Source organism: Malaclemys terrapin, chromosome 5 (genome assembly GCF_027887155.1).
Source record: "Malaclemys terrapin pileata isolate rMalTer1 chromosome 5, rMalTer1.hap1, whole genome shotgun sequence".
NCBI lineage: Eukaryota > Metazoa > Chordata > Testudines > Emydidae > Malaclemys > Malaclemys terrapin.
In genome coordinates this window covers 27,150,152-27,176,101 of record NC_071509.1, presented here as the reverse complement: position 1 = coordinate 27,176,101, position 25,950 = coordinate 27,150,152, and the positions used below count along the sequence as shown (strand labels likewise).

Below are 25,950 nucleotides of genomic sequence, written 5' to 3'. Positions count from 1 at the left end.
AAGCGCCGAGTAGACACTGAATAGGACTAAACTATGTACATAATAGTTTTTTGCCTTTTGTTTCATAATAAATTTTATTTATATAACCCTTTTGCTGATTTTTAAAGTGTTACATAAACAGGACAGGTGAAATATTATCATGTAAAGCAACCATAAACACATGAAAAGACCTAGGTTTACAATTTATGATTAAAACTCTACTATCTACACAATATACATAGACATAAAATGTAAAAACTTAAATATCTTAGAAACAGTAGCCAATCAGTTGTTTTAATTGTCATATTTGAATTCAGCACATCAAAATACATAATAAATAGCACATTTTCTCTCTGAAGCAGACGACTTCTCAAAAATTGTAGACCAGTGTAATATTGGCACAAAATATGCCTTATGAGGTATCATTTGAAAACTAATAACTCACTCATTAATATTCTTGCATGATGTAAGTATGCAATGGGTATGAAGAATTATGAATCTATGCTGCAATTAGAACTAAGAGTGTAAACCAGGTGTGTGAGGGAGTTGTTAAACAGGGATCCTGAACAAAGGAATTTGTGTTTCCATCAATTTACATATAAGCAGTAAACAGGCCCATCAAGCCAACAAGAGGTGGAGGAAAACACATTTAACAAGTGGGGATGAAGACAGGATGGTGTCTATACCCTGCAGAAGAGAGAAGCTTGGTCTGGGTTTTACTTTTCAGAAGAATCCATTTCAAAGGTTTACTAGCCTATAAGACAGGGGAGCTGTACCTCAAGTGATAAGCAATTGAATCAACCAATTGAATGCAATATTAATGCATCATGTAAGGTCTTTTATGAATGCATGCCCAGATAGGAGGGACTGTCACAGCTGTCAACCTGTCCCTATGTAAATTAAGCATGGTGGAATCAAACAATAGAAGTCCACAGGAAGGGAAGAACAGTATGAGGTCATCCTGCCTCTTGAAACAAGTTCATTGGACTTTGGAAGATAGAGTAAAGATGGAAGCCATCTTTGGCATCCACCACTAGACGGACACAAGAGGCCAGAGTTCTTGCAAGCTGAGAAAGATGGGTCTTAAAACCAAGGTGGGGGGGGGGAGGGGGGTTGGAACTGAATATAAGTGGAAAATCTGCTTAGGCAAAGATCTTTAATCTAATAAGACAAGGGAAGCCAATGCCTTGTATTTTTGTGGAAGGTCCTGACTGAGGGAAAGTCAGCCAAGACTTGAAGAAGGATTGGTTAGCATAGGTGCTGGAAATATAGGGGGTGGGGGTGCTGCAGCAACCCCTCGCTTGAAGTAGCTTCCATTATAAACAGGGTTTACAGTTTGGTTCAATGGCTCTCAGCATCCCTACTATAAATTGTTCCAGCACCCCTGCTAGTGAGAGAAACTATATTGAATAAAGCCTGTATCTTGCTAGATTAAGTTTTAGGCTTTTAGAAGCATATTTAGTTTTGTTTTACTTGTGTAACTCTTTCTATCTTCTCTCCTTATATTTGAACTCACTTAACCTATGTTATTTTGTTAATTTTTTTCATTTTTACTCAGTGCTGTGTTTAAAGGGAAGTGTATATTTACCCTGGTTAGCTTAATAAACTGTGATGTTGTTTTGTGTCTTTAGAGGAATAAACAAACAATATTATTTCTCTGAACTGTCCAGAAGAAGGCTGGACATTGCAAGGCACATGGTTTTGGGAAAACTTGGGACTGGGAGTGTGCTGGGGTCACCCTGCAAGTAGTAACCAAGACTGGTGGAAGCCAGAGTGAGGCTATTGACAGGTTGCTGGGGTCAGAGCTGCTGAACCAGGACGGTCTAGCACACAGACAATCTGGGTGTGATCTGCATGCTGGTAGGCTAGTTTTGAGCGGCCCAGGTTGGAAGTTACAACAGGAAAGCATTGTGAGGCACCCAAGGTTACAGGGCAGGTAGTGACAACTCCTCACCGGTCCAGATTGTCACATTCTGGGGTGCAATGGTATCCTTTTAATTGTATTGGGAAATTTACATTATTTCATATGTAAAGCTATGACCAAGAATACTCCCATGTCAGTGCAAAGCTAGTTGTTTTTAGGAAATAAGCCTTAGGGTGTGCTGATCTAACTAGTAATCACTATTTTTTGTTGCTGTTTTTGATAAGGTTGTAGTCAAAACAAAAACAGAATATGAACCTGATCGCAAGAAAGGAAAATTTCGTACCCCCAAGATAGCTGAATTCACAATCAGCATCACTGAAGGAGTTTCGGAAAGATTTAAGGTAAGCAAGGCTATCTATGCTGTTAATAACTCAATTGCTGTTACAGAACAACACTCAATCAATTACCAACTGTAGTCAAAGAAAACTGGATTTAAAGAACAAAGATCTGGCAGAAAATTAAAAAAAAATTGAGTGCAATTATAGTATCTCGTCATTAGTAATAAGGACTGCAAGAGTTGGTCCTAACATCCAGGTACTTCACTCCTTACTTTGACAAAAATCCCATTGAAGTTTCAGTCAATGGAAGTTCAGCATGATTAAGTGGCGAGTATCTTATGGACATGTAACTCCCATTATGTGACTAATACTCCCATTAGCTTTCGAGGAGAAGTACTATACAGGCATGCACTTTCTTTTTTGCTTGCTTTTTTTTTTTTTTTACCCTATCAAACACATTTTTTAAAGGAGAAGTCTTTTTCCCAATATTTTTCCTTGTAATGGTTGATGGTTTTGAATGCACTGAGTGATTTGATGGCTCAGAGAATTAGTAACAGAGCTGTTTGCCACCAGCTTACTGGTTCAAATTTATTCCCTAGTATGGTGATGTATAAAAACTGTTACCATTTGATGCCTGTTCAGTGAAAGTGGGGGCTCTAAGTCCATTCCTTGGTGAAAATGTGTCTACGTCTTAGTAACTCCCTTTGTAGGTAGTCTGACAGAGACTAGGGTTACCATTCGTCCGGATTCTGCCGGACATGTCTGGCTTTGAGTTAAAAATAGCGTCCGGGGGGAATTTGTAAATGTCCGGATTTCCCCCCATGCAGAGCGTGCGCAGCTGACAGGGTAGCCGGCCGGATCATGCCACTCGCACAGGGCTCTAGAGCCCCTCCTCCGCTTCCCCCTCCTCTCCCCTGCAACTTGAGATCACTCCCATCCCCTCCTCTCTCTCCCTCCCTCCCCCTCCCTGCATTCGCAGATCGCCGGCCGGCCGTTCGCCTCGGGCCTCCAGCAGTCTGGAGCTCCTCCTCCTGCTCCCCCTCCCCTGCTGCCCAGCGCATTGCCCCGCAGCACTCTGTTCTGAGCGGCATGGTAAGGGGGCCAGGGGGTCAGAGAAGGGCAGAGAGGTTCTGGAGGGGGCAGTCAAGAGACAGGGAGCAGGGTTGGGTGGGTCGGGAGTTTGGGGGGGGCTGTCTGGGGGTTGGGGGTGTAAGGTTTTGGGCAGTCAGGGTACAGGTAGGGGGTAGGGTCCTAGGGGAGCAGTTAGGGTGGGGGGGTCAAAGGAGGGGGAAGTTAGGGGACAAGGAACAGGGAGGCTTAGATAGGGGGTGGGGTTCTGGAGGGCAGTTAGGAGCAGGGGTCCCAGGAGGGGGCAGTCAGAGGACAGGGAGCAGAGGGGTTTAGATGGGTCGGGAGTTCTGGGGGGGGGGCTGTCAGGCGGTGGGGAGTGGTTGGATGGGGCGTGGGAGTCCCTGGTGTCTGTCTGGGGGTGGGGGTGTGGATAAGGGTTGGGGCAGTCAGGGGACGGGTAGGGTTCTAGGGGGGCAGTTAGGATGGGGGGAAGGTCTCAGGAGGGAGCAGTCAGGGGACAAGGAGCAGGGAGGCTTAGGTAGGGGGTGGAATCCTGGGGGGTAGTTAGGGGTAGGGGTCCCAGGAGGGGGCAGTCAGGGGACAAGGAGTGGGGGGGGAGGGTTGGGGATTCTGAGGGGGGCGGGAAGTGGGAGGCAGTGGAAGGGGCGGGGCTAGGGTAGGACGGGGACAGGGCTCCTCCCATCCTCTTTTTTTGATTGTTGAAATATGGTAACCCTAACAGAGACCTAGGACTTAATGGATGAAAAGACTTGAATCATTCCACCCCCCCCTTTCCCTCCCCCAGGATAAGGTTCCTTGAGCCATATTAGCAAGGCAAAGTGATGAAATGTCAGCAGCAAGGCAAGCTTCTGTCAAACTTCAGTTTCCTATGCTGTCTGTCTGGCACCTTGCACAGGCATTAAGTTCACTCACTAAATATTTTAAGAGGTTTTCTATGTGATGGCAGTTTAGTGCACAGACTAAAACATGGCTGGAAGGTTTAAGGTTTAGTTTGAAGATAAAATGCTGGGCTGAAATAAAGAACCATATTCTTTTCCCAATGCACATGTGTAACTCCCGTTAGTGTTAATGGGAGTTTTGTGGGCACATCAAGAGAAGAACATACTCTTTAGCATGCAGAATAGAACACAGCAACCACGCATGAACAATGATTCTGAAAGTTCTTTGGGCCAAAAGCTGCCCTCAGAAATGTACAGATAGCTTTCACTGAAATCAAAGCAAGCTGTATGCATATAGCCAACAGTGGAATTGGAGTCTTTGTGCCTGTGTTGAGAGAGAGCTGAGCAAAGAAGACCTCTCTAAGCAACAAGTAAATTGCTTGTCATACTGTTGTGTAGTTATTTCTAATTTGTAGGGCTGATTAGTTAGAAGCGAGAGCATTTTTATGTTGCATTTTTATGTACCTTTGAATGGCATACTTGAAACAAAATGTCTTTTAGATATGACTTTACAATTACCTCTCTGGGATTAATCTCAAACTACAGGGTTGCTAGGTAGTGCTGCTAGGTAACTGCTGCATCAGAGAGAGGTTTCAGTAAGATTTTTGTATCTCTGGGGGATTGCAGGATGAATCACACTATGGCTGTATGTCTAGGTTTCTGAAGGGAGGGTGTGAGGGGTGACCAATTAGGAAAATTGAAGTTTAGTTAATAGAAAACAGTAGTTTCATACAGAACAATCAGGCCCTAAAAATGTCCCTCAATTTCCTTATAGCAGGGTTAGGATTAAGTTATGCTGCTTTGTAACATTTTAGAAAGCACTGACTGCTTCTCCAGCAGAGACGATTGTTATATTCACCACTCCCAGTAGTAAACAGTTCATGAATAATTGATGAAATTTCATAAATATGCAGATGAAAAGAAGAGATTGTTGTGGGGTTTTCTCCTGGGTCCTTATTAATTGTGAACCATCGTGTTAACTGCTGCTGTTGATTCTGAGCGAGCAAAAGGATGTTTGTTTGAAAGTTAAATATTTGCTATAATTATAAAATGCATTATTTAACTGGTGGTATATTGACTTTGGCTGGTGTGCATGGAAAAAGCTTCAGAAGCTGTTTTAATGACTTTAATATTGTACATCAGCTATGGATATGTTTTCTGCAGACTAAAAGCATAATGTTGCACTAAAAATATAAACAAATATATTTACTAATAATTCACATGTGTATTCCAAGATGTAGTCCTTAAATAAGGACAAAGCAGATTGTATTTTGGGGATTCATTAGTGCAGATCATCTAAAGCTGTGCTTCTTAAGAAGTTCTACATTATGACAAACTAAGCAGCCAGCATGTGCATATGTCAGGCAGCTCATTTGTTTCAGCAGTTGGGTGAATAAGAAGTTATAAAATATATTCTCTGCATTCCGACAACACTATCATCGTTATGATAGAGCTGAAATTGTTGTAGAGTAGATTTTAAAGTGTAATTTTTCCCTGAAGCTCAATTAGATGTATACCATCAGATTCGGATCTCAGTTACTTCAATGCAACTGAAATCAGAATTTGGTTCAAGTGTCCAAAATGGACAGAATATTAACGTTGTCTGTATATGAGAATCCTAGTCTAGTTTTCCTCAAGTAACCACTCCGGTATGGACATGAATTTAAATGGCTAGTTTAGATGTGAATAGATGTCTGTGGAACTACTGTAGGGAAATACGGGGAATTGTTCTGTCACCTTTGGAAAGCCAGCTTCAATTGAATTACATGTAGAGGTTTTTATCTAGTCTCCAACAAGCATCCACAACACAGCATCACTACACATAGTTCAGCATGGCTGGCAGTCTCTGCTCAGAAGAGACCTATGGTGGGAATTGTGGGGAGAGGAAGAAGCTATTGCAGGTTAGAATTGACTCATTGACTTCAGTGGAGCCAGGATTTCACAGTAGATGTTCGATATTCCTCCCATTGAACACTGGTATAGTGATTCACACGCTGTCGCCGCACACAACAGTTTCAGAAATAATGTGGTACACTAGAGCACAATTGAAAGATGATCCTTTTACCTTTTGTGAAAGAAACCTTGTTAGAGAAACACTTACTTTCCAAATAATTTAAACTGTAAATGTTTGTTTTCCCCAATACATTCCAATGTATTACACTTTAAAAAAAAATTGTAGTAGATTTTATAATCCATGTGGTACTTACAAAGGCAAATGAATTGTTCGGACATTATCCTTGACATCTATGCACACGTCAAACTACGCAGCCAAAGCCTGAAGCCTATTTGCAGCACAACCATATGGTGCAAGTCATGTGCTATCAAGTAACAAACAGTTGTTTAAATGTTTACAAGTGGTTATGGAAAAGCAAAAGAGGCATCCTCCTAAAAAAAAAACACCAGTTTTCATTATTCAAATCCTACAGTTTAGTATCTTTTCCTACTGTTTCAATAAGCAATTTTAATAGATGGCAGAAATGCAAGTGTATAAAACATACTTAAAGGTTTCATTATTGAAGGGATAGAATCAATTTAAGAATAACACTTCTGTCTGAAGAGAGACAAGGTGGGTGAGGTAATATCTTTTCTTGGACCAGTTTCTGTTGGTGGAAGAGACAAGGTTTCAAGCTTCATAGAGCTCTAATGAAGAAGAGTTCTGGGAAGCTTGTCTTTTCCACCAACAGAAGTTGGTCCAAGAAAAGCTATTACCTCACCCACCTTGTCTCTTCATATCCTGGGACCAACACAGCTACAACACTGCAAACAACTTTTTATCTAAAACCTTTTTGCTGGCTGTTCCTATTCGTAACGACTAAAGTTTCTGTAACTGAAAAAGAGACAAGAAAAATATATTTCTATTTTGTTTTTGTTTACTTTGTGGATTTCATGACACATTGGCCCCAATTCAACAAAGCATGTAAATACATGAGTAATCCCATCCCTATTCAGAAAAGCACTTGTTTAAAGATAAGCATGTGCTTAAGTGCCTTTGTGACTAGTCATTAAAGCCTGTAACCTGCAAACACTTAATTCACATGAATAGTTCTTTTGATTTCAGTGGAACTACTCATGATTAAAGTTACATGCATGTAAATATTTACAGGACTGATGCCTTGGTCATGTCCTCATATTATTTGCTTTCCTAGAGCAACAAGGGAGAGAATTTTTATTTTTATTTTTTCCAATAGGATTGCCATTGTAAAATCACACAAATAGGCAGGGGCACTCTGCGGCAATTAAACTCTGTCCCAGGCCTGACCCTCTCCCAGAGCCAGCACCACCTCCTGCACCCCAACACCTGCTACCACTCTGCCCCAGCCCAGAGCCCCCTCCCACACTGCAAACCCCTCAGCCCTAGCCCAGAGCCCACACCCCCTCCCAAACCTCAACCCCCTACCTCAGCCCGGTGAAAGTGAGTGAGGGTGGGGGAGAGCGAGTGAGGGGGGGGGGAATAGAGTGAGTGGGGCAGGGTGTTGGGGAGGGGCAGGGTAGATCCTGGGTTGCCTTTAAATTCAAAAAGTGATCTTGGGCGTAAAAAGGTTGGAGACCCCTTCCATAGACTGTCCACTCTAAAACTGCCCTCTTTCTCTGTTTTCAAGGATCACTTCCTATATTATATCTCTCTGCCTCTTCCTAAATTCTTTAGCCAATCCCCTCATAGGCTCCATTCCTGGATCACTCTCCAGTTGGAAGAACTCATCCCTGGCTAATTTCCCCTGCCAGTTGTCATCTTCCCCAGAGCTCTTCTGCTGCTGGCCTTTTATCAGAACTCTCACTTCCTTGGAGTATCTCTCCAGCCAAGTCCTGCCTCCTCCCTTGTCTCTCTCTTTTGAGAAAGGCAAACTTTATATCTTGCTGCTTCTCCCATCATGCATTGCAGCCCAGCCAGTAATTCTGAGGCATCTCCCATCCTCCTTAACCGTAAGAGGCTGGGCCTTGGAACAAGGATGCCCATAAAGGCAGTTTTTTACGGGCAATTGTAGAGGGAAAGTCTAGTGCAATGTGTGCTGGCCATATGGCCAGATCTGACACAGCATGTTAGAAATATCCTTCTGAAAGAAGGAGCCTATTAATCTTTTGAACTAGCAAAAGCATACACCATAATATGATATCCTTTACCAAAATACACCACATGAAGTACTGTAGCTGTTTAATAGAACTGTTATGCATAGTTTGAAGCGTCTCGTGAATCAGAATTAATATGGGTTGAAACTTAATGTAGGTTTGAATAGTCAGTCTTTGACATCCAGTTCCCATTTTTCTCAAGACTGAATATTTCTCTTTACCATCGGGCTGTGTTGTCTCAGGCTGTGCTCTCACAAGAGCTCCTAAACTAGGAGGGATAAGCTCACTTGGATGGGACACTGTGCGCTTCCTAAGGGTACCCAGGGCAGTGAGGCACCTCGTACCACCTGCCCTTAATGTGACGAAGCCTTGTCTGTGCCTGCCATGGGTCAGTCAGCTCCCCAACTCCACTGGCAATGGACAACACATGGCATTCGCCTCCCAGCCTATGCAGGCTACGTTGTCCCTCTGCAGGTTAGTGATAGAAACGTGCCACCCCCTGAGCCCTCCGAGCATCTCCCTGGAGTGTCCAGCCCCTGTTTCCTGAGACTGAGCATGCTGCCAGCTTGTCACTTTGGTAAAGGATATCCTATTATGTCTCTCTTTGTAACCCCAGGTATATCAAAACAGTCCTTTGACCTTTATTCATAAACCAGACAGGGTGCTGTGTTCCTTCCTGTATATTTCGCGATCTCTCATCAATTTCACAATCTTGATTAGTTGGTGGCTCAGTGTGCAAATAGACTTACATTGTGAGAGAGACAATACACAATGACTAGATTTAGGCCCGATCTACACTAACAAGGTAGGTCGACCCAGCTACATTGCTCAGTGGTGTGAAAAATCCACATCCCTGAGCAGTGTAGTTAAGCAGACCAAACCCCTGGTGTTGACAGTGCTAGGTCAATGGAAGAATTTTTTCTATCGACCTAGCTACTGCCTCTCGGGAGGTGGGTTATCTACAGCGACGGAAGAACCCCTTCTGTCAGCGTAAGTTGTCTACGCTGAAGCGCTACAGCGGTGCAGCTGCAGTGATGCAGTTGTGCCGTTACAGTGTATCAAGTGTAGAGCAGCCCAGAGAGATAAGCGTCTACTACCCCTTGCCAGTACAGAACATATTTGAGGCATGTCACCTCCAGGTGACCTGCCTTTAACTTCAAAGAAGAATTTAATTTCTTTAAGAATATAATTTCCAGTATAAATACGTAACTTCTTAAATATTATCCATATGTACATTTCATGACAATTACGATTAGTGGGCTGCTGGCTCTTGGGAGAGACCTTGCAGGACACCCTTTGGTGTATTAATGTGCATATACTTGACTCAAGGGATTCTTGTAAAACTCTATGTCCCCCATTCCTTCTGCCAGTTAGCACAAAGAGATTTCCTGGGTCTCGGAGATCATCATGGAAAGCATAGGTGTCACATAAAGTGGAAGAGTTGATTTTACCAGTGGTTCTCTTCCAGTTTACTAAGTTAAGTCCTGAACCAAAGCTCTATCGTAATGGTAGGGGTCACTGTGCTGTGGAAGGTACATTGTGACCATTTGGTTAGGAGCCCATGGTATGTTTTACAATCGTGTTTACCTGTAGTGTTCGAGCCAGACTTAGTCTTGAGTAATTACCTTCTGCCTGCCTAAAATTCTCCTGGATAACAATAAAATTCTCTGTATGGCCTAAACTGTTTTGCATTGTTGATGTATTTCCTCCCAGACGTGCCTGCATTTCAGTGGTAAGTGGAGCATTTGTATAGGTTGTGAGTCACTTGGATGAAAGGTAAATACAGGTTTTCACTCTTTTTGTGCAGCATTGAGTGTGCTGGGTACCTTACAGACAAATCAGAAACAAGGTTCCTGTTCCAAAGAGTCTATAACCTAAATTGCTTAATATGGAGACATATGCTGGGGGATGGCATGTGACTAAAAGCAAGTGGCTGAGCAGGGAGACCTAGAGCATGCCATGTTAGTTCCATGTTTACTAATATGAATGCTTTTAGGAGTAGGATTATATACATCCCGAAGGATGTGTGCTTTGAGGAAAAAATTTGATGGAGGGGAGGGTGGAAGCATGATAGACTGGGTTAACGAAAGGCTTCAGGCAGAAAGGGGCTAGTTGAAAGACGGTGTGGAGGTGAGGACACAAAAGGAGCAGTAAGCCAAGTAACTGGACAAAAGAAAGGAGAAGAGAACAGAGATGGGAGCTAAATTGCACATGGCATTGAAACAAATTGACTTTTAGCTAAGGTGGTTAAATTTAATTCAGAAGGGGAGGGAAAACCAGTAAGGGATTTGAAGAGGGGCAGACAGTGTTGGAGCAGTGGATAACTTTGCAGTAGCATTTTGGGTTGGTTGAAAGGGAGCAAGGTAAATGTCAGCAAAGTGAGAGAGGAGGAGGTTGCAGTAGTCAAGGAGAGAGGTGAACACAGCTTCAACTATGTTTTTTGCAGCTGTAGTGTTGGGGAATGGATTGATTAGAAGATCTCGTAGCACTAAATCTATTGCATTGCTTTTCGGACTTTTGATTTTTTTTTTTTTTTTTTTTTTTTTTTTTTTTTGGGGGTCTGTATCATTTGCCTCTTCCTATGTTAGTTTAATTGTCAGAACCCGGGAGTTTTGTTTGTTCAGTATCTCCAAAATCCATAATCATTTAACTGTACCCACAGCAGAAACTTTGGTTCATTTGTTACTCATTTCTTGCCTAGATTATTGTAATAGGCTTCTGCCACAATTCTCGGATTACTGACAGGTGCCTTCTGCTGCTTGGGTGCTGCAAAACCTGTAGGGGGCCACCATCTGCATAAACAGGAGTCTCAGAACTGAATAGTCTAACTGTGTTTTAAAGAGGATGGGGCTCCTAGCTCCCACTCCCCGTGTCCTTTCAGTATAGGTCCCTATTCACTAACCTCGGGAGGGGTTGAGTATAGCAATACCAACCGTTTGGCGGCTCGCCTTGGGGGCTTGCTGAACCTATCCTGCCCGGATGGTAAGCCAGAGTCTGCTGTCTCCTTGTAGGATCAGTTTGACCTTCTTGAGGGCAGTTTCCTTGAAGCCTTCCAGGAGTCCTCTCTTGGAAGCTGTAGAGCTGCTGTCTGCTCTCTCCCAGAGCTGTCCAGCAGTTGACTGGAACTTCCTGCTTTCTAAACCCTGATTCCACCCCTGACATGACTGACCGGGCTGGAGAGGTGGGCCAGTCTTGTCCACAGCAGCTCTTTAACCCCTTTGTCACCAGTGCAGAGTTTATAACCCCCACCACAGCTTCTGGCTAGACTTTCGCTTAAAATCTATTCATAAATCTGTTATATGCTTAATATATTGTCACCTCTTCCGTTTGAGCAGTTACACCACAGCTTTCTCTAAAACTAGCTGAAATGGACTCGCTCAAGTGAGGCGCAACATTTAGGTTTTTGTCTTTAGTTTTTCCTTTTAAAGAACAATGTAATGGAAATATTTCCATGAACTGTTTTTGTACTTATAAAAATCATTTTAATGGGTAATCACTCCTGTGAAATGGTGGAGACCCAAACGCTTCTCAGGAGAGTACTCAGGCATGCACGCTCACTAGCACGCAAACTCTCCACTCCCACAGTGTCGGTACCTCAGGCACTGCGCCAACTGCCTGCCATGAGCAGAAGAGATGCAAAGTCCCCTTGGGGAAGAGAACAGCCGTGTCTGCACCAGAAATTCTACCTTCTCCTCCCATTAGAACAGAGGATGAGGGTGAACTGTTGCCAGGACCACTGTGGGAGGAAGAAAAGAACTTTCCCCTAAGTGAGGGAGAGGATGAAAAGTTACTGTGGGGGGAAGCAGTAGAGTGACTGTTTCAGTTGGGAGTCATGGATGTGGAGCAGCTTGCTCCTGTCCTTTGCCTCCATCTTCCCACCCCTCAGATTGCAGTTGGCAATTGGTTGTTCTTGATGGGGTGGCCATGGGGATCAAATGTGGGGTTGGGCGGGGGTGAGACTTGTTGTAAGGATGGGGATTTTCATGGGGAGGATTAGTTGTGTGGGAGGAGTGGATTTCTGGCCAGGTGATTGGATCAGTCTGGAGGGTTGCTCTGGGGTATCAAAAGGAGGGTTATTGTGTTAGGGGAAATTTGGCCGTTAGAAGGTAGATGAGGCATTGGTCAGGCTATAGGAGAGGATGAGTGAATTGGGTGGAACTGAGGGGAGTTCAGATTGTAATCTAGGGACCTTATTCTTTCCCTCTCCTTGTATATATCCATAGAGGCATATGCAAAGAGTAATTTGTATCTTGGAGGAGAGGCAGGATGGGAGGAGGATAAGACACCTGGTTGGATTGGAAGTAGCCAAGAGATTTCTGATTAGGGGTTTGGAATGTAGCATGGTTGTAAATTGCACGCATCACAGGAATAAGAATTCACATTTGAATACCATTATTAATTAGGTTCGGTAATATATTCTATAATAAAGTGTGGGAGAATGGTAAGACCTACGAACTGAGAATTGGGAGACCTGGAATCTATTTCCAGTTGCGGACTGTGTGACAATGGGCAAGTCATTTAAGACCTGATCTGCAGAAGCACTGAGCACCCACAGCTCCAGATGAGGTCAGTGAGAGATGTCAGTAGTCAACACCCCTGAAAATCATTTCCCAGGGCCTGATTTAGCAAAGCGCGAAGCACCTACAACTCCCAGTAAAATTGCAGGATTGGACATAAGAACAGCCATACTGGGTCAGACCAATGGACAATCTAGCCTAGGGTGACCAGATGTCCCGATTTTTATAGGGACAGTCCCGATTTTTGGGTCTTTTTTTCTTTTATAGGCTCCTATTATTCCCCCCCCCCCCCACCACCCCGTCCTGATTTTTCACACTTGCTGTCTGGTCTAATCTAGCCCAGTATCCTGTTTTCCAACAGCGGCCAATGCCAGAGGGAATGAACAGAACAGGCAATCATGGAGTGATCCGTCGCCTGTCATCCGCTCTCAGCTTCTGGCAGTCATAGGCTAGGGACGCTCATACCATGAGGTTGCATCTCTAACCATCTTGGCTAATAGCCGTTGATGGACCTATCCTCCATGAACTTATCTGACTGGGTTGAAAAAAAGAACTATAGTTTTGACCTTCACAACATCCCCTGGCAACATTTTCCTCAGGTTGATTTGTGCATTTTGTGAAGAAGTACATCCTTAAGTTTGTTTTAAACCTGCTGCCTATTAATTTCATTGGGTGACCCCTGATTCTTGTGTTATGTGAAGGAGTAAATAACACTCTTACTCACTTTCTCCTCACCAGTCACAATTTTATAGACCTCTATCATATCCCCTCTTAGTCCTCTCTCTTCCAAGCTGAAAAATCCCAGACTTTTAATCTCTCCTCATACAGAAGCTGTTCCATACATGTAATAGTTTTTGTTGCCCTTCACTTTTCCAATTTTAATAAATCTTTTTTGAGATGCGGTGATCAGAACTGCACGCAGTATTCAAGGTGTGGATATATTATGATTTTTATAGTGGCATTGTGATATTGGCTGTCTTATTATCTATCCCTTTCATAATGGTTCTTAACATTGTTAGCTTTTTTGACTGCCGCTACACGTTGAGCAGTTATTTTTCAGAGAACTCTATCCACTTCTGTTGGCCCAATGGGAAATATTACTTCATCCACCTTGCCTCTCTAATATCCTGGGACCAACATGACGACAACAGCACTGCAAACTAGGAGTGTCAGCATTTATAATTCACCACCTGTAGTGCAGGTAATTTTTCTAGGGGAGACAAGGCCCCAAAATCTGATACTGAGATCTGTAAATGTCACAGGTGGTCCTACTGCCATGAATAAGGTTTGTAGGATGGGGTTCCCAGCCCTGGTTAGCACTTACTGTAAAGAGACCACAGGGTTCTTTTTGTCTCTAAATGCAGAATTCCAAAATCCTTTCTTGCTTTCTAAAATCTCAAAATATTGTCTTTTGCTAATGTAAGCCTAGTGCAGTGAAAGTCTTCTCCTTTAAAGATCTGTACAGTTGGCTCACTTAGCTCTTTTTAAAATCCAAATTCCATTGAAATCCCTTTTCTCTTTTGATGCCTTAGTCACCTAATTTTGTTTGGCTCTGTTTACTGTTGTTTCTCTTGCTGAAACATGCTATTTTTTCTGATTTGTCCAAAAAAAAAAAAAAAGCCTCTTGCAGCATCTAGGCACTTGTACATCCGTTTAGAATTTCAGCTAAAAATAACAAGGTCATTTCAAAGACAACTCCCCAAACAACAAATAAAACTCACTCAGGCTACACCTCCCTCCAGGCAAAGGCCTGATGAGATAAGCTCTGTAACATGCCCTTTAGCTCAACCAACTTGGCTTTCTAAGGAGAAGTGGAGATCTAATTCCCAGAGCCAAAGCCCCACCCACAGTTCTATTCTGGGAATGGGTAGTTTGAACACGGGAGTTTACATCACAACCATCAGGATGGTGCTTAGGGAAAGAGACTAACACTCTGCTTTAGCACCCTTTCAAGTCAATGGGAGTCTTTCCATTGACATCAGTGGGCATAAAGACCCTCAGTCATGAAGCTTTTTTAGGTCAAAGTCAACACCATGAATTTTATTCAGTAACAGACTGGTAACCAGTGCAGTCTGTTGAGCACAGATTGTCACATGCTCTACCACATGCATGGCTAGGTAGCTGGGCAGCTGTATTTGGAGTTTCTAGTCTTCAAAGGTAGCCTTATTTTGAACACATTGCTGTATTTCCATTTGACAAGACACTTCTACAGTGCAACCTGCATGTGACAAGTTGCTGATGCAACCTATGAATGCTAGAGCACTGAGAATCCCAAAAGGATCCCCAGATTGCAACGGTCATTAACAAAAAAGTCTCACATCACCTAACTAGAGGGAGCAGATACCCTCTGGATGGTTATGGAGAAAGTGTTTTCTTGCACCCACCAGTGTCACTTCTGTCATATCTAGATTGATGTTAAGTTGCTGACCGCCAAATCCCTGTTTTGGGAATGCATTGGGAAAGGAAAACACTTAACCAATGCAAGCTAGACTTAGAGCGTAGGTTATACCCATGCTGCTGGCACTGCTGCCCCAAACCACCTCATTCTGTCCCAGCAGGCTCAAGCCCATACGGAACAGGAAAGGTGACAACAGAACCTTTCAATACCAGGGCCTTTTGTATTAGTTTAGATGGAATAAGTGGTGCAAAGATGTTAACCCAGTCAGTATCCAGCATTAAACAGTGTTAAACAAAGTCTGGGGCTTGTTCAGCTCAGACATCAGCTCGCTTGGAACCATGGTGTGACGTTGTGCAGTCTATATGGTTTTATAAAAATATAAGTGAATATAATGTAACTGGGATATGCTTCATGCAAAAGGTCTCTTGTAAGGTATCATTACAAAGCTCATAATCTACTGAGTGTGATCATCCTATTTGTAGAAATGTACCACTCTTGTATCTAAAACTAGAAATATAAAACATAACTCTGAGGGCCTATTGTAATTATGTCAAGTGTGGGCCATTAAGGAGGGTTTGGAATCTTGATGACTCCCATTGTCTGCAGATGGCTGTGTTTACCTGTGAATCTTCCTGTATATGTGTGTGCTGGTGAGTAATGAAGTCTTGCAGTGACATGTGATTATGTCACCTGAACTGGAATCCATCTTTAACCTGGTGCTTTTCCAGTGAGCGGGGGTGGAAACCCAGAGGGACAAAGGGTTCCCGCCTTATGCAAAAGATATATAAAGGGGTGGAAGAGAACAAGGGAGGGAGGAGCCATCATGAAGAATCCCCTAGCGACTACCTAAGCTGCAACAAGAGCTGTACCAGGGGAAAGAATTGTGCCCAGGCCTGGAAGGTGTCCAGTCTGAGAAAAACTTACTGAAGCATCTCTGAGGGTGAGATTATCTGTATTCAGTTTGATCAGGCATAGATTTGCACATTTTATTTTATTTTGCTTGGTGACTTTGTTCTGTCTGTTACTACTTGGAACCACTTAAATCCTACTGTCTGTATTTAATAAAATCACTTTTGATTTAGTAATTTACTCAGAGTATGTATTAATACCTGGGGGGGGCAAACAACTGTACATATCTCTCTATCAGTGTTATAGAGGGCGAACAATTTATGAGTTTGCCCTGCATAAGCTTTATGCAGAGTAAAACGGATTTATTTGGGTTTAGACCCCATTGGGAGTTGGGCATCTGAGTGCTAAAGACAAGCACACTACTGTGAGCTGTTTTCAGGTAAACTTGCAGCTTTGGGACAAGTGATTCAGACCCTGGGTCTGTGTCTGGAGCCAGACGGGAGTGTCTGGCTCAGCAAGACAGGGTGCTGGAGTCCTGAGCTGGCAGGAAAACAGAAGCAGGGGTAGTCTTTGCACATTGCGTGGCAGCTGTTCAGCTCAGACATCAGCTCGCTTGGAACCATGGAAAACCCACATTAAACATTTTAAACTTTTTATTAAAGAAGGAAAAACAGTTAAAACACTTGAAATGTACAGTAGTGAGGTTTTCATATTAACAACATCCCTTGTTCCCTTTCCCTTTGGCTCGAGAGAGCTTTTTAGAAGGACCCCCCCTTGTTTGATACCATCTTTGATACCATCTAAGAGACTAATATAACTGTCTTGTTGGGGAAAAGAGAAGCTAGTTGAGCTGGCCAGGAGGAGGAGTTGTGGCTGCTGCTGTTAAAATCAGATACCGTTTAATCCCAGGTGGTGGTCGGGATTCAGCTGGACCGGTAGAGGTGGTGATATCATCTGGGTCCCTCTCTCCGGCCTGATATGGTCAAGACATCTCTCAGGATCAGGATGACAAAGGCCTGGGGTCCCAGGAGATGGTGGGAGTGGGAACCACGATGGTAGCCTCCTTCTGTTCTTCCTCTCAAAGACTTTCTTTAAGGACCCAAAAAGGGAGTGGTGGGTGGAATAGCCCATCCCCTCATAATTGGTGGACAAAACAAGGCCAAGTTTCCAACACACCAATTTTGTTCCATTTATTTCCGGACACTTTCTTGTTTACAAAGCATGATCTCAACATAGTCCTGGAGTTATAGTAATCGTCCCTCTTTTGACTAATTCAGTTTTTCTGTCTAGTAATTACTTGACCTACTTTTCATGGTTAATTCCCAAGCAGACAAAGTTATAGGCCTAACTGTCACAACAGCCCTCTAGGCAATGAACAAATGACCAGAACTATCTTCTGGCTTCTCTGAGTGGGAGGAACAGGGGCACTCTTGCTACTTTGTTCACCTCTCTTAGTGGTTAATTACCTGTTTGATCTGTTTGATTTTTCTTTTATTGCAAAGCACACTGATACTAGACAGGTGTTAAGTACATTAATGAATGATAATGTAATAAGTAATGCATCACTAACAAGAATGTATTGTTTCTCTTTGCAGGTAACTGTTCTGGTCCTTTTTGCACTTGCGTTCCTAACGTGTGTTGTATTTCTAGTAGTCTACAAGGTTTACAAGTATGATCATACCTGTCCAGAAGGATTCGTTTTCAAGGTAAAGCACACACATTCTAGAAAAACCAAAGAATATGCAAAACTGTCTCTGCTACTTTTTCCTTATCCTTGGGAAAGTTATGTTTATTTGCATAATTTACATTTTTTATAGAATAAGGCTTTCTCTCTTTCTTTCTGCATACTCACCACCTCACTTATCAGCTATCTCATAATTTTCATAATGTTCTTGATTCTTTTTGCTACTGCTCCAGAGATCAAGAGAACATAATTCTTAACTCCTATGCCCTTAAAATCAGGTAATCTTCACCTGCAGCTGTTTGAAAGATGAGCTTAGTTATTAGGCAAGATGGATGTCATGTGTTCCCCCAAATTTATAGGCCATAGGAAGGAACAAAGATATACATCTAAAACATGGAGCGAAGCATCTGGACTTAGCTCCTACTTTGGATATGACAGATGTCTGAAAATTGTCATAGTGGGAGTGAGAGTGTGTGTAAAAAGAAGTTCTTACATGCTCCTGGGGAAATTCTGCGCCACTGCAAGAGCAGTCATGCGACCCTCTCCAGCAGTATGTTTTAGGTGCCAGGGCAGATGGCAGAGAGGTAAATCACTGTGGGGTAGGGGTCGGGATTGGGGAAGACCCAGCTGGTGGCTCCTAATCTGTGGTAGGCTCAGCTGCTAGTCCCAGTTGAGCTGCCGAGGATGGGACTTCCTTTTCCCCTGCACGGCCTCCGGGGCCAGGTCAAACCCACCCCCAGATTCCTCCCCCAGCTGCAGGAAGCTCTGCAAGTCCTCCAATTCCCCCCTCCACCTGCTTCCTGCATCCATCGCTCCTCAGATGCAGGGGGAGGGATCCCTGTACAGGGAGTTGCTTCCCATCCACCCAACCTCTGTGTATCCAGACCCCCTCATACCCAATCCCTCCCTCCCCCCCAACCCCCTCCCAATGAGCCCCATTTGCCCTGGACCACTACAACGAGCCACCTGGATCCCCACCCATCTTCACCTGGACCCCCCTGCAGAGTCTGATTACCATTGCACCCAGAAACCCCCCCCCCACAAGCTACCGCACCCAGATCCCCCACTGAGCTGCCTGCATCGAGATTGCCCCACATAACACTCAACCCACACCTGGATCCCCCCCATACTAACTTCCTCCACACTTGGATTCTGCCTTGCTGAGCCTGCCTGCCCACACCTGGTGCAAAGGGGCAGGACCTTGGGGTATTTCTGGGGTAGGCCCAGTCCTTGTGCTGTGTCAGGGTTGGGTGCCGCCTCATCGCTGAGTCTGTGTCCGGGGGTGGGAGCTGCAGAGTGATCTCCCACCTCTGTTCAGCCAGTGGCCTGTGCTTCCCAATGCTATGCTGGAGCCTCCAAATTTATTTGATAAAATTTGCAGAAGTTTAAAATATTGTGCACAGAATTTTTAATTTTTTGGTGCAGAATGCCCTCAGGAATACCTTATACTACAATGGCCACCTTGGGTATATATTGCCTCCTACAGGAACAGGACTGAAGATCCAATAAAGGAAAAATATATAGGAAAAAATCTTTGCTAATTAATGTAATTACATACACAGTGTTAAAGGGTAGGGAGGTACCATGAAGATAATAGAGTATGAATCTACTAGGAAGGAAGGGGAGAAAGAGATTGGAACTGGAATCACAATTCTCACAAGAATTTATCTCTCTGGCCATACAGCTGAGCAGTGTGATTTCTTTCACTTCTAAATTCACCACCATCACCGTCTGCAGGATGAGGCCTACCTTCTTACTGCTTGTCATCTCCTCACATTCCTGGCTGTCTGCCTCTTATTATACTGCTAGCTTTTAACAACATCCTTTCATTTCTTTCTATTAAGCTACCTTTTTTCCCATTAAATCCTTATTTAAAATAAATACATGATTTTGTGTTTAAGGCACTTGTCAGGGCCTGTAACATGGGTGGTTTGACCTAGTGGGGGTCAGAGCCCAGGGTTGTGGTCAGGAGTCACACCAAGGGTCACAGCCAGAATTGCAGTGAGGAAGCAGGAACAGGACATGGTAACAGGCACAAGGAGTGGGAACCAGGCGAGGAGGCAGGAACTTGGTCTCATGGGTCTGGTCAGCAGCAGGCCTAGCAACTGGCTGCTCAAACAAGGGCTGTGGCAGGAACAGGACACTTTATGCTAAGATGTGTCCAATCAACAGTCTACTGCTAGTGAGCTGATCCTGCTGAGCCAACAAGTTCAGCCTCTGTTTGTGGGAGTGTTAGCTGGTTTCCTGGTGGCACAGATACCAAGGCTTTCACTTAGCAACCCTCTCTGAGTTCAGCGCCTCAGGAGATCAGGCTACAGTTTCTGTTTCTGCCTTGGAGACTTCTTGTGTGACCGTAGGCAAATCACTTGCTCTCTCTGTGCCTCATTTTTTAAAATGGGGACAATAATATTTTTTCTCCTAACCTGTCCGTCTTGTCTATTGAGATTGAAAGCTCTCAGAGCAGAGACTGTCTTTGTACAGTGCCTAGAATAATTATCTCAGTTGGGCCTGTTAAGTGCTACTGTAATAAAGGCTATTTCTTCCAGGAAGACCTATATCATATTCTCTTCAGCAGTAAACTCTCTACATCCTCCCTTACTTGAATTGCTGTCCCATGTCCTCTCTTGTCTTTGCTTGCCTTTTCTACCTTGACTGGTCAGTGAAGGGAAAACTTCTTACCTCAAATTCAGCATTTCTGAGGATATTATGTGACTGGATTCCTACTCTAGGTCTTGTCCTTCTAACAAGGGACAGATGGGATCTCCCCTGGCTCTCAAAGCTTTCTCGCTGTTTAATGCACTGGTACATATAGTTCATGCAAAGACGCTTATTGTTACTTGTTACATTCCCAGTGGTGAGGGTTTTGTGGAGACTATTTCCAAAAGGAAGTTTAGATCTATGACCATCTCATAATACAAGGGTTCATAAACTTGTTTTTTGCCCGATAAATCCATAGAATATCAAAGCTACACTGCAATAATTGATCTGCATGTCATGAGGCCTAAAACTCTCATGATGCTGATTTTAGCCTCTGTATCTGGTGCCAATGCCTGTGCCTCTGCCTCTTTTCTGGAAGATGAGGCAAAGCTTTGCACAAATGTCACATTTGCAAGGAAAAGTCTGCACCTGCAAAGATTACTTTAACTTTCTTGCATTGACCATGAAGCTCTTTGGGCAGACTCTGTCTATGCTAACTTTGCCTGCACTGAAGTTTTCTTGCATTGATATCCAAGCCTAAGATGCTGCTGTGCTTTGCTTGCAAAGGGTAATGAGTGTCCCGCGTCAGTAAATCTAGTGCCATGGGGTATCTTTGCATAAAGGCCATACTGCCACATCCTTGAGTCAAACTTAGTTTACGTTACTCTGATGCCCACACATTGTGGGGTATCTTCAAACTGAAACTTGTTTTTAGGCCCTTGTTGAATCAATGCCTGGCTGTGATGGACAGTCCTACTATGTCATGGATGCCTCAGGCGCCACTGTTTCAAACCTTTTACATTGTTCTGTGGATCCAAGGCTTCAAAGTGTCTGTGTGCACTTAAAAATGCTACATTGTCATCTCCTATGGCAATGGTACAGCTGCTTAGACCATGACGCACCAGCTGCATTGACATTACCTGATCTGGGGCCTTCAATGTTGTTGGTCGTGCTTGGAGCACAGCTGTGTGGAAATCTCATGGCAGTAAGACCCTGCTTTGACCATTAAATGTCATGGATGGCTTTGTCAGTTCCATGTGACTCTCTTGAGAGGTGAATCACATGGCATATTATGCATTGGAATTACTTGTGTCAAGGCTCCAGTAGCTATGCTCTATGGAATAGCTTTGCACCTATTTCACAACCACACCACCATAAAATATGTGTGTCTTGACTCCTGCTTTGAGGCCCGGAGGTTTCTGGATTGTGAGACAGCTCTGTACCTTGACAACCAAGAACTGAGACACTGGAAATACCTGATGCTTCTCATCTTGAGGCTTTAGGGAGTAAATGATCCTGTCCCAGAGTGTTTGAGGACCAACGTTGTTGCTTCTGAAATAAACATCCTGGTGCAGCTCTGTGCCAGTGTATCAATAGTATAAACTTGTGTTGGCTCCTAATTTGGCCTTGGGGGATAGCTTTATAGCCTCTAAGCCATTCCACAATAAAGTCTCCTTCCACCAGGCAGTAGACATAAGCCCATGGCTTATTTATATGCTGGGTGAATTTTGACATTGTGAGCCTAATGCAGATATCTGCCACGAGATAGACTGCACCTTTGAAGCACTCTTAACTGGCTACATACAGGAGTCTCAGAACATGAGTGATCTCTCTCCTGCCATCCATCTCCACCCTCTGACAAACAGAGGCTAGGGACACCATTCCTTACCCATCCTGGCTAATAGCCATTAATGGACTTAACCTCCATGAATGTATCCAGTTCTCTTTTAAACGCTATTATAGTCTTAGCCTTCACAACCTCCTCAGGCAAGGAGTTTCACAAGTTGACTGTGTGCTGTGTGAAGAACTACTTCCTTTTATTTGTTTTAAACCTGCTGCCCATTAATTTCATTTGGTGGCCTCTAGTTCTTGTATTATGGGAATAAATAAATAAGGAAAAGTTATCTACTTTCTCCACATCACTCATGATTTTATATCTCTATCATATCCCCCCCTTAGTCTCCTCTTTTCCAAGCTGAAAAGTCCTAGCCTCTTTAATCTCTCCTCATATGGGACCTATTCCAAACCCCTAATCATTTTAGTTGCCCTTCTCTGAACCTTTTCTAATGCCAGTATATCTTTTTTTGAGACAAGGAGACCACATCAGTACGCAGTATTCAAGATGTGGGCGTACCATCGATTTTTATATAAGGGCAATAAGATATTCTCAGTCTTATTCTCTATCCCCTTTTTAATGATTCCTAACATCCTGTTTGCTTTTTTGACTGCCTCTGCACACTGCATGGACGTCTTCAGAGAACTATCCACGATGACTCCAAGATCTTTTTCCTGATTCGTTGTAGCTAAATTAGCTCCCATCATATTGTATGTATAGTTGGAGTTATTTTTTCCAATGGGCATTACTTTACATTTATCCACATTAAATTTCATTTGTCATTTTGTTGCCCAATTACTTAGTTTTGTGAGATCTTTTTGAAGTTCTTCACAGTCTGCTTTGGTCTTTACTATCTTGAGCAGTTTAGTATCATCTGCAAACTTTGCCACCTCACTTTTTACCCCTTTCTCCAGATCATTTATGAATGAGCTGAATAGGATTGGTCCTAGGACTGACCCTTGGGGAACACCACTAGTTACCCCTCTCCATTCTGAGAATTTACCATTTATTCCTACCCTTTGTTCCCTGTCTTTTAACCAGTGCTCAATCCATGAAAGGATCTTCCCTCTTATCCCATGGCAACTTAATTTACCTAAGAGCCTTTGGTGAGGGAGCTTGTCAAAGGCTTTCTGGAAAAAAGCTGGAGACATGGGTCATTCCACTCTCATCTAAACATCCTGGGTCAGTTTTTCCAGGATATGGAGTTACTTTAACATATTCACAAAGGCGTTTTTGGCCCCAGATGCCAGAGTGCTTGCCTTCTGTTGAACCCAGAGACAGTAGGTCAAAACAATTTCAATACATTAACTAAAGGCCAGCACAGCCTTGCACATTACACCTGAAGCTATTGACACAGCAAAACTAATGGAGCTCAATAGAATCATTCTCCTCCTAAAGAAAGCATTGAGGCCATCTTGATACAGCCAACTTCAAGCAGAGCTAGAAACCACAGTTGCCATGGCATGAAGGGCTCCATCTATGACTAGCTACAGCTGCAGGCTGTGAAAAAGACTGGTGTCCCAGACCTGAGGCATACCCACTATCTCTATCACCCCTCTGTTATTTTCTTACATAATCTGGGAATTAGGAAAACAGATAAAAAGGATACAGGATGATGTTCTGAACGAAGACAAAGGCTGCAGGACAGGTAGCGTTCTGGAACCAGCCCCACAGAACATTTACATCCGAGAGCTCAGTTGGTGGCTATGACCAGTACCTTAGTGGTGGGAAATGTTCAAGAACTCTGGGCTGGGCCATACAATAGGTACACTTATTAGTTCCTCAAAGGGCCAAAATCCTTTCATTGCAAGTAGGAATCCAGTCAAGATGGAATCTCTAGTATATGTGTCTTAAGCTGTTCTGCCACGTGCTGTGTACGTTTGTGACGGACAAAAAAACCAAACAAACTTAATAGGGGATACTGTGCCATTTGGGAAGCTATTGTTAGTGGAGTGCCTCAAGGTTCGGTTTTGGGACCCATCTTATTTAATCTATTTATAACTGACCTCGGGACCGATTGCAAGAGTGGGCTGATAAAGTTTGCGGATGATACGAAGGTGGGAGGAGTTGCAAACTCGGAGGAGGATAGGGATACTCTGCAGGGAGACTTGAATGAGCTTGTGAATTGGAGTATCAGAAATAGGATGAAATTTAATAGTAAAAAGTGTAAGGTGATGCACTTGGGGACGAATAATAACAATTTTAGTTACAAGATGGGGACGCATTGGTTGGAAGTAACGGAAGAGGAGAAGGACCTAGGGGTCCTTGTGGACCGCAGGATGACTATGAGTCGGCAATGTGACGTGGTGGTGAAAAAAGCCAATGCGGTCTTGGGATGTATTAGGCGAGGTATATCTAGTAGAGATAGGGAGGTCCTGCTTCCGTTGTATAAGGCGCTGGTGAGACCTCATTTGGAGTACTGTGTGCAGTTCTGGTCTCCAATGTTTAAAAAAGATGAACTCAAACTGGAACGGGTGCAGAGAAGGGCGACTAAGATGATCAGAGGAATGGAAAACCTGTCGTATGAAAAGAGATTAGAGGAGCTTGGGTTGTTTAGTCTGACAAAGCGAAGGCTGAGGGGGGATATGATTGCTATCTTTAAATATATCAGAGGGGTTAATACAAGGGAGGGAGAGGAATTATTCCAGTTTAGTACTAATGTGGACACAAGAACGAATGGATACAAACTGGCCGGGGGGAAGTTTAGGCTTGAAATTAGACGAAGGTTTCTGACCATCAGAGGGGTGAAATATTGGAACGGCCTTCCGAGGGAAACGGTGGGGGCGACGGACCTGTCTGGTTTTAAGATTAAGTTGGATAAGTTTATGGAGGGAATGGTTTAATGATAAAACATAGTAGCCAAGGAAAACCAAGCAATGGTACATGAACAGCATAATGGCCAACAAGGGTCAGGCTAGAGACTCTTGCCTATATGCTCGGGGTATTACTGATCGCCATATTTGGGGTCGGGAAGGAATTTTCCTCCAGGGTAGATTGGCTGAGCCTCTGGAGGTTTTTCGCCTTCCTCCGCAGCATGGGGCAGGGATCACTAGCAGGAGGGTCTCAGCCGATTGAAGTCACTAAAACACAGGATTGGGGACTTCAACGGTAGAGTCCAGGGAAGGGTCTTGCGGCCTGCAGCATGCAGGGGGTCAGACCAGATGATCATAATGGTCCCTTCTGACCTTAATGTCTATGAGTCTATGAGTTTGGGTGTGACAAAATGAAGTGCCTTTATGATCAATTAAAGATCCTGTGATACTTTTGGAACTGCAAGTAGATTTGGCTTGGTTCCAGTGCTGGTAATTCTGTTCGCCCCATGCAATTTTAATTAGGCAAGTGGATTGTGCTCCCATTCCCCACATTCTACAGATGGGTGAAATAATCATTAATAATAGCTTAAATGTATACAGCCCCTTTCATCTTTAAGGCTCCCCAAGCACTCTATAACCATTACATTTAAAACTGATACATCACAGTGAATGTGTAAGTGCAGGAAAGTCAGGGAATGGAACCGTTAAGGTTCTGATAGAATCACATACAGAATGTGCCATATCCATGTAGTAATTTCGATATGCAATGTAGATGAGTTGGACACGTGACGTGGAATGTTAACTCCGTTTGTCAACGTTACAAGCAACTGAAAATAGGGACCTATAATGAGAAGAATCAGGCAACGTGAATCATTGGCATTGCTTCCAGTTTGTGTCTATAATGAAAGCACAGTTGCCATAAATGCCAACTACAGAACTATTCTAGTTTTTCAAATTAAGAATGGATATTTCCAGATGATGATGCGGTTGCTGTAGCTGAGCAAAAACAATGAAATAATCACTATCCCCGAGTTGCCCTTGCCATTCCTCACCCAGGCTCCCATCCTCCAACTGTCTCTGGGTGCTATGACCACTGTGTCC

The 25,950-nt window shown here is 43.6% G+C and overlaps 1 protein-coding gene across 2 annotated transcripts in view; it reads left to right on the top strand.

Moving 5' to 3' along the window:
• The window catches only part of NSG1 (neuronal vesicle trafficking associated 1), a 37,808-nt gene that overhangs the window by 8,022 nt on the left and 3,836 nt on the right, over window positions 1–25,950 (top strand). For both annotated transcript variants that reach the window (XM_054029410.1, XM_054029411.1), the window contains exons 3-4: window positions 2,128–2,244; window positions 17,636–17,746. In XM_054029410.1, coding sequence (XP_053885385.1) covers window positions 2,128–2,244; window positions 17,636–17,746 — 228 coding nt within the window. The remainder of the gene's footprint in view (window positions 1–2,127; window positions 2,245–17,635; window positions 17,747–25,950) is intronic.